The sequence below is a fragment of the Triticum urartu genome, chromosome 5A (genome assembly GCF_056163025.1).
Source record: "Triticum urartu cultivar PI428250 chromosome 5A, HENAU_Tu73, whole genome shotgun sequence".
NCBI classification, from domain to species: domain Eukaryota; kingdom Viridiplantae; phylum Streptophyta; class Magnoliopsida; order Poales; family Poaceae; genus Triticum; species Triticum urartu.
In genome coordinates this window covers 41,795,284-41,808,503 of record NC_141877.1, presented here as the reverse complement: position 1 = coordinate 41,808,503, position 13,220 = coordinate 41,795,284, and the positions used below count along the sequence as shown (strand labels likewise).

Here is a 13,220-nt window from a genome sequence, read left to right as displayed (position 1 = left end):
CAACAGCGAATCGAGATTGGAGCACACCAAATGCCCGCTCGACATCCTTCCTGCAAGCCTCTTGAAGCTTCGCAAACCAGGCGTTCTTGCCTCCTGCCACAGGGTTTGAGATCGTCTTCACAAATGTCGACCATCTCGGATAGATGCCGTCAGCTAGATAGTACCCCTTGTTGTATTGGTGCCCATTGATCTCGAAGTTCACCGGAGGAGAATGGCCCTCAACGAGCTTAGCAAAAACAGGAGAGCACTGCAGCACGTTGATGTCATTGTGAGTTCCTGGCATACCAAAGAAGGAGTGCCAAATCCAGAGGTCCTGTGTGGCTACCGCCTCAAGCGCCACACTGCAACCGCCTTTGGCGCCTTTGTACATCCCCTGCCAACCAAATGGGCAGTTCTTCCATTTCCAATGCATGCAGTCGATGCTTCCAAGCATCCCAGGAAATCCTTTTGCTGCATTTTGGGCTAGGATCCGAGCAGTGTCTTCCGCATTGGGTGTTCTCAAGTATTGTGGCCCAAACACTGCCACCACTGCCCGACAGAACTTGTAGAAACACTCTATGCTGGTGGACTCGGCCATGCGCCCATAGTCGTCGAGTGAATCACTGGGAGCTCCATATGCAAGCATCCTCATCGCTGTCGTGCACTTCTGGATGGAGGTGAATCCAAGAGCGCCAGTGCAATCCATCTTGCACTTGAAGTAGTTGTCGAACTCCCGGATGAAATTCACAATCCTGAGGAAGAGCTTTCGGCTCATCCGATAACGGCGCCGAAATGTTCTCTCGCCATGAAGTGGAGCATCGGCGAAGTAGTTGGAGTAGAGCATGCAGTAGCCTTGCAGACGATGCCGGTTCTTTGCTTTCACCAGCCCCGGCGCCGAGCCACCTTGCCGCGGCTTTTCATTACTCGCCAGCAGCTGGGCGAGGGCGGCGAGCACCATCAGATGCTCTTCTTCCTGGACGTCGACCGCGGCTTCCTCCTCCAGCAGCGCGGCGAGCTCTTCCTCCTCATCCGAGTCCATCGCCGAGACAGAAAAAACGCCGAACACCTTGCGCTCGGTGGGCGTGTACCCGCCGTTAAACCGCGCCTCCGCGGCTGGAAACGGCGGCCGGAAACGCCCAGCTGCTGTGGGAGGGGCTGCCGCGGCGAAGCGCTGCTATTTTCCGGCGGGGAATGGCTATCTGGCGGAGTAGGGCGGCGGCCGTCGCCAGGATATAGCTAGTGGTGGCCGAGGGCGCGGGGGGTGCGAGGCGAGTCGGGGGAAGAGAACCTTGACTTTTCCTCTGTCGGTGTGGGCCAGGCATGCTTTTCCCTAGCGCCGGAGCCCCCAACGGCTCCCCAGTGCGCCAGGTTCGGCCTGTGACCGCCGGGCGGAAAAAAAGGTCCGAACCGGCGATTTTCGGCGTCCTGGGGACGCGACTGGGCCGTTTTTTCGGCGCCGGCGCCGAAAAAGTGGCCTGGGGAGGCCTGTTGGGGGCGCGGCTGGAGATGCCCTAATATGTCATGTGTGTGTGATGAGCTTCAGTCGCACATTTGTGCATCTGCCATGCCAGTGAAAGGAAATTGTGCATCCTATTGCATTGCCAGCCAAAGACTGAGATCATCACATGCTAGCTCCTGTCTGTGTGTGGCTGCTCCACACGTCGTGGTGGGCGCCCACGCGGTGTTCCTTTGCTCTGCGCCCCGGCTCTTAAACAGCCCCACACCACAGCTCCACACTCCACAGTCCACGCCACAGCTCCAAGCCTCCAACACCACCCCTTCCGCGATCACCGACGAGCGACGGTGAGTCTCCATCCCCTCCCCCTCCGTCTCGCCGTTCGCTCGACGGATCTGTGCTTTTCTCGTCGAAATCTTTCTTCTTCACCGCACGCTTGCTTGTTCACAGACCATGGACGCCAAGAAGCCGATCCCGGCTGCCGTCCAGCGGGCCATGGACTGGGCGCTCGTCACTGCCTGCTTCCCGTTCGTCTCCTTGGCGTTCGCCTACGCGCTCGTCCGCTACGACGTCAGCTGCAGCGAGGTACGTCACGTGACTACGACCCCTTGCTTGCATACAGACTTTCCGAACCTCCGGTCGATTGAACATGCGCCATGGTGTTCGTCCTGCAATGCGTGGTGGCGTTGACGGACGCGCAGAACGCGGAGGTGGGTGCCCTCTGGTTCGGGATGCTGTGCTGCGCCGTGCTCCAGGCTGCCGCCGCGGCGCTGGCGCTGCTGCTCCCGTGCGGCCGCCGCGCCCTAGCCCACCTCGCGCTCGCGGTCACCATCGTCGGCCACTACATGTACGCCGTCGTCTTCCGCCTCCTCCTCGCCGCCGGCGCAGGATTCCTCTTCAGCAAGATCTTCGGCCCCGCGAGCATCGTCCTCTTCGCGGGCGGCGACCTCGTCTACTTCCTGGGGCTCCTTCAGGGAGGTGGACTGAATGACTGATGAGCCGATTAGTCCATCTAGCTGCACCTGCAGAGGATCAGCTCGTGAGGAGTTGAGGACTGGCTGATGATTATGTGTGAATCTAGTACGTACTAGTGTAGTTCAGTGTTAATTGGACTGATGAGTGATGACTGATGACTGATGAGCAGGGCAGCTGATTACTTCAGCTGTACTAGTAGTGTAGTGTTAATTTGTGTAAATCAGCATGCGCAGAACTGGATCTTGTACTCTACTAGTTAGAATATATGGTTACCCTGGATTAGGGTCGTCTTCGATGTAACATCCACCTTAATTTTATATGCAGTATGATGATCAGACATCCAGACATCAGGACGTTAATTATATCCAGCATTCCAGCTTCCGTATGACTAATGTTGGTGACATTATTGCTGCTACGTGCTGATACAATATATCTACTATTATTATATTAATTACCCCGGTTCGGAAATACATGATGTGGTTTTAGTTTAAATTTGAATTGGTGTTTTTTATTTGGATAACAGAACAGGCACGGTCTCGTTCGTGCAATTTAGTAATGGCTAGACGAGAGTACGTACTAGCAAGTCGCTGCACTGACTTTTGTTCTTCACGGTGACGGTCAGAGGGCCAGATGCTGTGGTCGCTGCTGTACTAAATATCTGGTCGCTGCTGGGACATAAAAAATAGATGGATAGATGCATGCATTTGCAGTTTGTGCTTGTTTAGTTTGCAATATGGTGAATCCTAACGCTTTGTGCGCACAACGTGAATCCCTGGCGTCGCTTCTTCATGTGGATGCGTGCCCCTTGCATGCACATGTTCCTTTCCCGTCTCTCTCTGCACACACACTGCCACATGCATGCCTACCCTATCTTCCCTCTCCTCTCTAATTCAATCACTTTTCATTTTGTTTTGACAATTTAGATGATTCTTATCTTTCAAACCAAAATTGCGTTTTCCAAACTTTATACATATTTGAACTCGTGGCGCCAAGCCCTTTAGAACAAGATCAGGTTTGGATACATTTGAAACACATTTTTTTTGAAACAATGAAGAACTTTATAGATAGTGGGTCTGCACTTTGTTAGAAATATTAAAGAACTTTGCTATAAATTTTATCTGGAGCCAAAGAACTTTGCTAACACAGTGTATGAACTTTGCCATAAAAATAGAAGAACTTTATATACATAGTGTGATTGTTAGTTCGTGGTGTGTGAAAAAAAGAAATCCCCAAAATATTAATTCTGAATGTGAGATCTTAATTAGCATCTACGTAGGTTAGGCGCCCAACTAAAAAGTATTGCAGTCTAGTATTGTCGTGTCAACACGTGATGAATGTTGCATGCTGTGACAAAGAATATAAAGGACTGTACCATGTGTTGCATGGCTGACACTATGGTGGCCCATGTTGATTGGACATCACGCTTGATGAGCGGCAACGATTTCAGTTGTGCGCGCATAGAGTTAGGAAAAATCCATGCCCTTTAGTTTGGCCATCTTGATATGTTGCTTCTAGTTGTAGTCCCCTGGCTGAATTTTAAGAACTGAGATAGGATAGGAGGGGTATCTGCAGTGTGCTCTCTAGTCTAAAATTCAGAGCTTGCCTACAACACTACCTGCGTTTGGAACAAGATCTGATTCAGAAGTTGATGGCCCCGGAACTGGCATCTATAGAAGAATTAGCAGATGTAAAAAAAGTATTGTATATCAATGAGACGTGGGCATTTGCGAGCTTTCGGTGATGACAAGTTTATCTTGTATGTCCGCCATCAGGGTAGCGCATTGTGTCGAGGGGACAAGTGCACATCCGATGCATCATGGTAGTTAGCGTTGTTATCCCATTTTAGGAGCCAATTTTCACTTGATTTCCTATGCCAGAATTCCACTTGATCAATTATAAACACTTTGATGCGCATATGTATCCTGATATGAATTGGCACAAACTGCATTAATTTAATGGTTCAACTTGGGTTGACGATCTAATTATGTCACAGATTCTCCAAGGTTAACTTGGTGCTAAAGATAAATTAGTTGTTGTAGCAAAAATAGTATAGAGGCATGGTAATTTGATATGTGAGCATGTGACGGATTACTATGCTAGGATCTTGATATATTTTTTATTGTTAGATGCTGCATTTCCCATGTGTTCACAAGAGATTATGCAATCACTTTGTTAAAGCAAGGCTTTATGGTTTTTAGCGTTTAGGGTTAGGGTTTACAACAACACCTGGATTGTTACCTTTAGAGCAAAGATAATTCTTGCAGGGGAGCCAATGTCTTCTCGGACAAAATAAATAGAATGACTTAGGTTTATTGTCCTCGCCTAGAAATTATCAAAACTTGTGAAAAGATTAAAAAAATATAAGCTTGCTCATGATAATGCCTTGAAAGCACGTGTTTTTTGGGAAGCACATGATGGCTCACCACTTTATGTCTTGGTGATGGCAATGCCATCAATCGCCATCACTTTCTTTCTTCCTTTGACAGGTTTTTGAGTAAATCACAAGGGTCAAGCTGACCATGCTGACCTTTAGAGCCCCAACATGTCAATTTAAGTTGAGGTTGCATCTCTCCTTTAATCATTAACCATTAATCATATTTATTCGTGCCCATTTGCATCTCTCCTTTGGCGAATTGTGTTTGTTGCATTCAATATGCCATCACACACAATAATCATAAATATGCCTCTGCATAGTTTGCGTTGTGTTCATCCTAAACTTAAGGCCCAAATTCAAGTGGGGATATGTGCCTTAAGTGGGGATATAGTTTGCGGTGTAGTAGGAACTGTGACACAACTCGACACGACCACCATCAAAGTGCCCTGAAGGCACGTCGTGCATGGCGCACCATGACATACATCATTGAGATGTGGGAATTGCGAGCTTCGGTGATGACCTGTTTATCTTGTCTGTCCGCCATCGGGTTAGCACATGTAGGGACACATGCACATTTAGTGGATAACCCCAATTAAGCGTTATTATCCCATTTAAGGAGGCAATCTTCATTTGATTTCCTAAGCCATAACTCCATTAGATGAATTATAAAACATATTTACAACTTGATGTCCATATGTACCCTGATCTGAATTTGTGCGCAAGCTACATTAATTTAATGGTTAAAGTTACGCTAATGATCTCATTATGTCATACATTCTGTGAGCCTCAATTGGCGCTAAACAAAGTTTAGTGGTCCTAGCAAAACTAGGTTAGAGGCATGATCATTTGAGATGTGAGCATGTGGGGGACTAATATGCTAGGATCTTCCGTGTGTTCAAAAGAGTTTAAGAATTGATCAACTCACTTTGTTAAAGCAACTAGCGTGGGTGGTGCAGGAACGTCCAAATTGTTAAAATTTTAAGGCAGAGCTAATCCTGCAGAGGAGTCGGTCTCTTTCCGAACAAAGTAAACACAAAGAAGAAAAAATAATAGAGAATGACTTTGGTTTATTGTCCTTGTGTAGAAATTATAAAATGTTATGAAAAGACTGAAAATTAAGCTCAGTAAAGACAATGCCTTGAAAGCATGCTTTGTTGGGAAGCAAATGATGGCTCGCCACTTTATGCCATGATGGAGGCATGCCATAAATCATGATCACCTTTTTACACGATTTTTCAGTACATAACAAGGGTCAAGATGAGCATCCAAACCTTTGAAGCCCCACCAACCATTCACAGCAAAGATAAATCATAATACGGAATGTAACTCAAAGTTAAGGTTGACAAAGATATTTAGAAGAAACAAACGATTCAGCAAAAAATGCCATAAGGCCAACGCGCGACCCCATTTGGTCCGCACGAATCTGTTTTGACCCCAACGAACAGATGCGACGGCCCAATGCGTGACCCAACCGTAAATTTTATCCGTTTGGCATCTGGCTCGCCCTGTTTCTAGTGCAAACTTTTGCCGGCCCGGTATGCGTCCAGGCAGACAACAACCGGATGTCCATGCTCCTGCTCCTCCTCCGCCTCGGGTACGCCTGTCGGCCTCCCTCCTACCTCCCACCGCCCGCATTTACGGACCACACGTGGGCGGACCCGCCTGTCAGCCCATCGGCCGAACGGTCCACATCGTTTTTAATGTAGTAGTCCATACCGGCGAGTCCATGGACTTCCACTATCGGTGACGCATGCCTCCTCGATCTCTGACATGCTCAAAACCTAGCCTCCGGCCTCCACCTAGCTCTCCTCCACTTTGCCACTAGCGGCCATGGGCCTGCACTGATCTCCGGTAACGGAAGCACAACCGCGAGGCCGGGTCCTCGATCGGCCGCAACCGCAGCCGCTCCACCCCTCCTCCAACTCCTGTGACGTTCGACTTCATGCCGCCGCCGGCCACGACTCACGTACGACCGTGTGTGAAGGCCGAGATCTGCAAGCGGTATTGGGGACGCGCACGCCGCTGCCGTGGAGCGACGGGCACCTCTGGGCGGACCGCGTGGCCATTCTTCGAATCCCAGTCGGCGGCCGCGCTCGCCGTGAGGAGATCAACCGCCGCCGCGCCCGCCTGCCCCCCGACCTCCTCCATGACTCTGGGTACGTCGTGGATTCACCCCTGTGGGATATGTGGTTCGGAAAAAGCACGACTTGCGGCAGTAGTCCTACTTCGCTGGTAGCCTGCCACGAGCGCGCTCTGACAGCCGCTCGCGTGCTGTCAGCCCGCCCCAGCCGCGCGGTCGTACGCGCCTCCGTGGGGGCCCGACGCCGTCCCCGCGTCGTGTCCGCCACCACCACCTCCCATGACGGCCGAGGAGGAGGAGGAGCTCGTGTGGCGTGTTCTTGAGGACTCTGTCCACGACCACGACGAGGCCTAGTGGGAGGGGTTGGAGGAGATGATGGCCCTCTCCTCCGCAGGAGACGTCGCCATCCTCCCGGAGTTGGAGGCCGTCAAGGATGAGTCGGTCAAGGAGGAGGTGGTCAAAGAGGAGGACGCCATCGACCCACGGTTTGCGGCAATGGTGGGGCAGAGGTGGGCGTGGACGGACACGGTGTCGTGCACGCTGGATTACGTGCCAGTGCCGCCCTCGTGGGTGGGCACCGAGGCGTAGTCGCCGTCCCTACCACATGAAGAGGTTGTGCAGGCACCTCCGGCCATGTAGTCGCTGCAGGGGCCGCCTGCCCACCTCTGGCAGCCACCACCGTACATCGACCTCATCAAGGAAGATGAAGAGTAGGACGACAGCGCATAGAGGACGACCACGACGGTGCCGGCCAGTTTATCTTTTTATGTGAAGTTTAATGTGTGGCCCCTACTTGTTTGAGCGGTTTTAATTTTATTGTGCTATGTAATTAAGTTTATTGTATGTCTTTAAATATGAGGCTGACTTATTTTTAAGTCCAAACCAGACAATTTGCGATGTGACCACTCGGTTGGTTGCGCTAGCAGCAGACGGCCAAAACCAGACATGGGCGTCCGTTTGCCCGATCCAAACAAACAAAATTAAGACAAAATAGATGTCTGTTTGAAAGCGATGGCTGGAGTTGGCTTAAATGATTGATGAGGCACCCCACCCCGTCTTTAAAGCCAACTCCACCGCGCAACCCTATCCTGTCCGCCCCCGTCCGTTTGGGGTAAAAGGGACAAAAAAGGCGACCCAGCGCGCGGGAGCAAACGGACTTTTGTCCGCTTTGTGTCCGCTTTCGACCCATCCCCAGCCCAAACTTGCGCCGGTTTTGGGGTGAAACGGACAGCGCGCGGACGGGCGGGACGGGCGGGACGGGCGCGGAAGCCCGCCTGTCGGGGACACTAGCAGTCCCTCCGCTCCCAACGCTTCGCCCTTTCTCCCCGCCCCGCCCCGCCGCCGGCGCCGCCGCTATTCTCCGGCCGCCTCCTCACCGCGCAGCCCCCCCCCCCCCCCCCGCCGTCCATACCAAACCATTTGTCGACATGGCCGCCACCACGCCCGCGCTTCCGCCATAGTTTTGTTCGTCGATCGGAGGAGGTTTGGCCGTGGCCGTCCTTGCCGGTGGCAGAGCGGACACGACTGCCGGCGACGTACCACGGCGGCCGAGGCAGATTCCGACGAGAGCTCCAGAGCGGCCTGTAGCCGGCCGGCAACCACCCTGCTGCGTCGAGGTGATCATCGCGGCCTCTTCGCCAACACGACCGCAAGGTGTTCGACCTTTTGCCAACAAAGGTATGGATAGTGGAGACGAGTTTTTCTTCCATCACTTCCTTTGTTCATCGGACGATTCGTCGTCGGATGATGACGATCTTGTGGTGGCTGCACTGGTCGTTCACGACCATATTCAACGGCAGCTTCCTCGGTACAGGGGGTCAGTCCCTGGCCGTGCTCCCAACCTGAACCGCAACAGGGAGAGAGGCCACGCCATGCTCTATGCAGATTACTTTGCCAACACCCCGCTCTTCAGGCCAGATAAATTCCGTCGCCGTTTTCGTATGGCAAGGCATTTGTTCAATCGTATCCGAGAGGGAGTGGTTGCTCATGACCAATACTTCGAGTGTAAGACGGATGCCCTTGGTAAGCTTGGATTCTCCTCGTACCAGAAATGCACCGCGGCCATCCACATGCTTGCATATGGAATTCCAGGCGATCTGGTGGATGAGTATGCGCGTATGAGTGAGACAACATGTCTGATGTCAATGTACAAATTTTGCCAGGCTGTGATCGAGGTCTTTGGGCCAGAGTATTTGAGGCAACCAACTGCCGCTGATACAGAGAGATTGTTGGCGACCAACGCAGCTAGAGGATTTCCAGGTATGCTTGGCAGCATAGATTGTATGCACTGGGAGTGGAAGAACTGTCCATTTGCTTGGCAGGGCCAGTACAAGGGGCATGTTAACGGGTGCACTGTCATATTAGAAGCGGTGGCATCACAAGATCTTTGGATATGGCATTCTTTTTTCGGCATGGCAGGTTCTCACAATGATATCAACGTGCTGCAACGTTCTCCAGTCTTCGCGAGGCTTGCAGAAGGCCACTCCCCACCTGTCAACTTTGAGATCAACAGCCACCAATACAACAAGGGATACTATCTAGCAGATGGTATATATCCTCAGTGGTCAACTTTTGTGAAGACAATCTCGAAACCCCAAAGTGAGAAGAGAAAGAGATTTGCCCAAATGCAAGAGAGTGTTAGAAAGGATGTGGAACGTGCTTTTGGTGTGCTTCAATCCCGGTGGGGTATCGTTCGAAACCCTGCACTGTCATGGGATGAAGGGAAGTTTTGGGAGGTGATGACTGCTTGTGTGATCATGCACAACATGATCGTCGAGGATGAGCGTGATGAGAGTATCTTCGACCAAGGATTTGATTATCAAGGTGAAAATATTGAGCCCCTGCATCAAGACCCGGCCACATTTGAACAGTTTGCCCAATTTCACCGTGAGATGCGTGATTGGCACACTCATGTGAATCTTCAAAATGACTTGGTTGAGCATGTGTGGGAGCACGTTGGCAACCAATAGATGTATTTGTCTATTTTATGTTCAGTCAAGACAATTTCGATTTGGTTGTAAAACTATTTTATTAAAGACAATTTCAATTGGGTTGTAAAACTATTTTAATTTTCATACAAATATTTGGGTTCGAAACTAGTTTTAATGCAAATTTGGCCAATTCTTGGCACTGATGGATAGGATGGGGCAAAAAGATGCGTCCGCACGCTGGGCGCATGGCCGCCGCATCCCAGGACAGGACCGGACACGACCACAAATTCCTACTCAAAAAGACAAAAACCAGACAAAACGGACGTCCGTTTGGGGTCGCGCAGTGGAGTTGGCCTAAGACTGGTGCATGGATGCATGGGTATGCTCGTGGAAATCGCACGCGCTAGTTGAAAATGGCCGCAGCAAATTGAAATGAGCATATGTGCATGTGTGCGCGTGATGGGCTCCCCCGACGAAGCTTCCCGGTGGATTCCTCTGTCCAACGTCAGTGCCATGCCCTGCTGAGACGTACGAGACCATCTACGCATGCTTTGCTTGTTCATCGACTCCCTCTCGCTGCTCGACACGTCACTCTGCTGCGCTGTGGCTTTTGCTGCTGCCCTGCCAAGCTAGCCAGGCCAGCCAGGGAAGGGAAACGGGCGCGTCCCATCCCATCCGATCGAAACCAGTCACCGTCGTCGTCGATCCCCTCTCCCATCCCATCCCATCCGTCCTAGCTAGCTAGTGTGTATGCTTTCCTCGCTGAAATCTTCTTTACTAGATCAGGATAGCGCCGCGGCGCGAGGATGCCGGTCCAAACATTTGTATGCACATAATAAGAAGCTACTTAACAATGCATGAACATAGAAAGCATGTTTCACGATAGGTTAGCACCAAATATCTTAGGCATAGAAGATACGACAACACATCGCTTAAAGACAATTTACAACTATGCATAGACAACTTTAAGTTTTAGGCATAATGTAGACGTTTAGGCATAGAAGATACGACAACACGTCGCTTACAGATGTTTTAGGTATAGAAGATACGGCAACACGTCGCTTACAGACAATTTACAACATGGGTCTTGCCGTCCTCATGAACAACGCGTTCATACTGAGCCGGTGATAGTCCAAGGTGTGCCAGGAGCATGCCAAGAACTGCCGTGTGTGGGATCCTAAACACTCGCTGGGTGTCTTGTAGTTCCCAATAACATAAAACATAAGGCCTTGGGGAATTGCCCAAAACAATTGCATTACAGCATGGGAAAGGAATCAGAGAAATCAGTTGCGGATAAAAGCAACCATGGTGACAAAAAAGATATGCCAAGCCTATCGTTTAATCAGGATTTTGTTTAGGATGTGCCAAGCATTTAAAAAAACAGACTATGAATCAGGATTTTGTTGCAAACAGACTGAATGATGGAATGAGAAGAGGAATATATTCATGAAATAAAGTAAGAGAGATGAAGTTGAAAGGAAAGAAGTGCAGAGCTTGCAGGTGAAAAACATCATATAAAATGTATAATCACCAATCAGGCAATTTCAAGATATCATGACTTATTGTTGTGATTAAAACAAAACTAGTTGATGAATGATTGGAATCAGCTATTTCACTGAATAAATACATTCATGGCGTAGTTTCAGTTTTGTGCCATGAAGAGAGGCCGTCGAGTGTGATATCCAGAACAGAGATGACCATATATATCAAGAATGGTGAGGTATGAAGAAGACAAACTCTCTAAGAAACACATGCAGGTAGGTATTTTTTTTCTTGGATTCTGTTGCTTCTACCTGAATCTCAAGGTATACAGTGACAGCCACGATTAGCGGAATTAAGCAACAACGACATGCTCTCTGATTTCAATGTAACATGTTTCAATTCCTCTATAACCCATGTGTTTTATCAAAACAAGCGCACAAACAAGATAATTATCGAAACAATATTATGTTCTCAGCAAGGCTATGTGCATTCTTCTCAAGTCTGAGATATGCACGTATAGTGGTCTTAGATCAATTGATAATCACCAGAACTAACTACAGTACATAGTCTGTGAATCAAAAGTGAGAAAATACCAGGAAGATGATTTGTGTAGTTGCAAGAGCTCAGGGGAAAGGAGAGTAGGCGGACCTGCTTGCTGGAGCTCCTTGACTGGCCAGTTGAACGTGCAGCCACAGCCGAGAGAGTGCTACTACCTTACATGAGAGCATGTTAAATGTTAAAAACTCAAATCCCTAACAAGAACTTTTTTTTGAAAGATCCATAAAATCCAGATCGGGATAGGGGGACTAACACGAACTCATCCTTCACGCGAGCACCGCCATTCGATGGAGATGGTTGGTACCCCACGCCACTCCACGCATCATCATATTCCTCCTTCACGCGAGCACCGCCGCTCGGCAGCCTCCACATCCGCCGGCTCGGCTCCCTCGGAGGCCGCTGTGCCCCACGCCGACATGAGCGCACATCCAAAGGGAAATAAAGAAGTAGACAACAAAACAAAGAGCGATGTTAATATAACCACAATATTCAATTCACATGTCAAGATACAATAGGAAGTCTTTCCACCAAGCGGCTTGATACATACAATTAAACTCAGGAAAATAATATTCACCACTTATAGATAATAAGCAGCTATAAGGGGGCACGTAGACAACCGCCTACCAGTATACATGCAAATAACTTCCAAAATAAACGTATGCCACAGGAAAAGTAAACTCCAACATATTACCAAAGAGACAATAAAAGCTCTAAACCAAAAAATCTAAGAAATGCTCAATTCAGTTTACTTAATAGTTATGAAATTAATTATTCTCGGTCAGGTGGTTCTGGTATACTTAAGAAAACACTTGTAGACTTCAAGTACAGATAAATACTCAAGCTACATGGAACTATAGTCAACAACATAGTTCTATAATAACAAGTGATTCCAATTAAACACAAGTGCTCAGAACCATGGAACTGGAGCTTTATAAAATCATGCTACTAATTATCTTAGACACCAATTAAACTCATATCCGGACCATGGTCAACTGTGGGTTTATACACTCGTCAGAAATATTGGCCACTAAAAACATAACAGCATTAATACAGTCAACACATACCTCAAGTACTGAAGGACTGAGGCACTGATCATCTGTTTGACTCGTTTTCACTTCTGCATACGCTATTTTTATAAAGTGATCGAGCAGGGGTGCAGCATCGTCGAGCAGGGGCGGCAGCGGCAGCGACAGCCAGACCACCTTGAGCACCACGGTCCGGAAGCCAAGAGCATGAGCAGACCAAAATCAGAATGGATTAACCAGGAAACCGTAGACAAATCCCTAAAAAACAACAAAGCCCTTGATGAGCACATACACATCACAAAGGGAAAGACAAACAAGGGATCAAATAATCACCTCAGCCATCTTAGAAGCCCACTCGGTG

The 13,220-nt window shown here is 49.2% G+C and overlaps 3 protein-coding genes across 3 annotated transcripts; 2 read left to right on the top strand and 1 right to left on the bottom strand.

The window, feature by feature from the left end:
• Positions 1–1,654: 1,654 nt before the first annotated feature.
• Positions 1,655–2,757, top strand: LOC125555558 (uncharacterized). The gene is made up of 3 exons (XM_048718467.2): positions 1,655–1,782; positions 1,886–2,020; positions 2,137–2,757. Exons 2-3 carry the CDS (start codon positions 1,889–1,891, stop codon positions 2,428–2,430), a joined length of 426 nt encoding a protein of 141 aa, XP_048574424.2. The 5' UTR covers positions 1,655–1,782; positions 1,886–1,888; the 3' UTR covers positions 2,431–2,757.
• A 5,786-nt stretch (positions 2,758–8,543) lies between these two features.
• Positions 8,544–9,833, top strand: LOC147967842 (uncharacterized). Its single transcript, XM_087522564.1, has one exon. The coding sequence runs from the start codon at positions 8,544–8,546 to the stop codon at positions 9,831–9,833; it is 1,290 nt and encodes a 429-aa protein (XP_087378690.1).
• Positions 9,834–10,644: 811 nt separating this feature from the next.
• On the bottom strand, positions 10,645–12,891 carry LOC125525005 (uncharacterized). Its single transcript, XM_087522563.1, has 3 exons — positions 12,088–12,891; positions 11,925–11,985; positions 10,645–10,991 (listed from the first exon to the last, which is right to left on the bottom strand). Exons 1-3 carry the CDS (start codon positions 12,204–12,206, stop codon positions 10,857–10,859), a joined length of 315 nt encoding a protein of 104 aa, XP_087378689.1. The 5' UTR covers positions 12,207–12,891; the 3' UTR covers positions 10,645–10,856.
• Positions 12,892–13,220: the final 329 nt, after the last annotated feature.

Coding starts and splice junctions, on each gene's coding strand:
- LOC125555558 (XM_048718467.2), top strand. CDS start 1,889: ATGGACGCCAAGAAGCCGATCCCGGCTGCCGTCCAGCGGGCCATGGAC. Junction 2,021..2,136: donor ACGACGTCAGCTGCAGCGAG/GTACGTCACGTG, acceptor ACGGACGCGCAG/AACGCGGAGGTGGGTGCCCT.
- LOC147967842 (XM_087522564.1), top strand. CDS start 8,544: ATGGATAGTGGAGACGAGTTTTTCTTCCATCACTTCCTTTGTTCATCG.
- LOC125525005 (XM_087522563.1), bottom strand. CDS start 12,206: ATGTGGAGGCTGCCGAGCGGCGGTGCTCGCGTGAAGGAGGAATATGAT. Junction 11,986..12,087: donor CGCGTGAAGGATGAGTTCGT/GTTAGTCCCCCT, acceptor CATGTAAGGTAG/TAGCACTCTCTCGGCTGTGG. Junction 10,992..11,924: donor CAAGGAGCTCCAGCAAGCAG/GTCCGCCTACTC, acceptor TGGGAACTACAA/GACACCCAGCGAGTGTTTAG.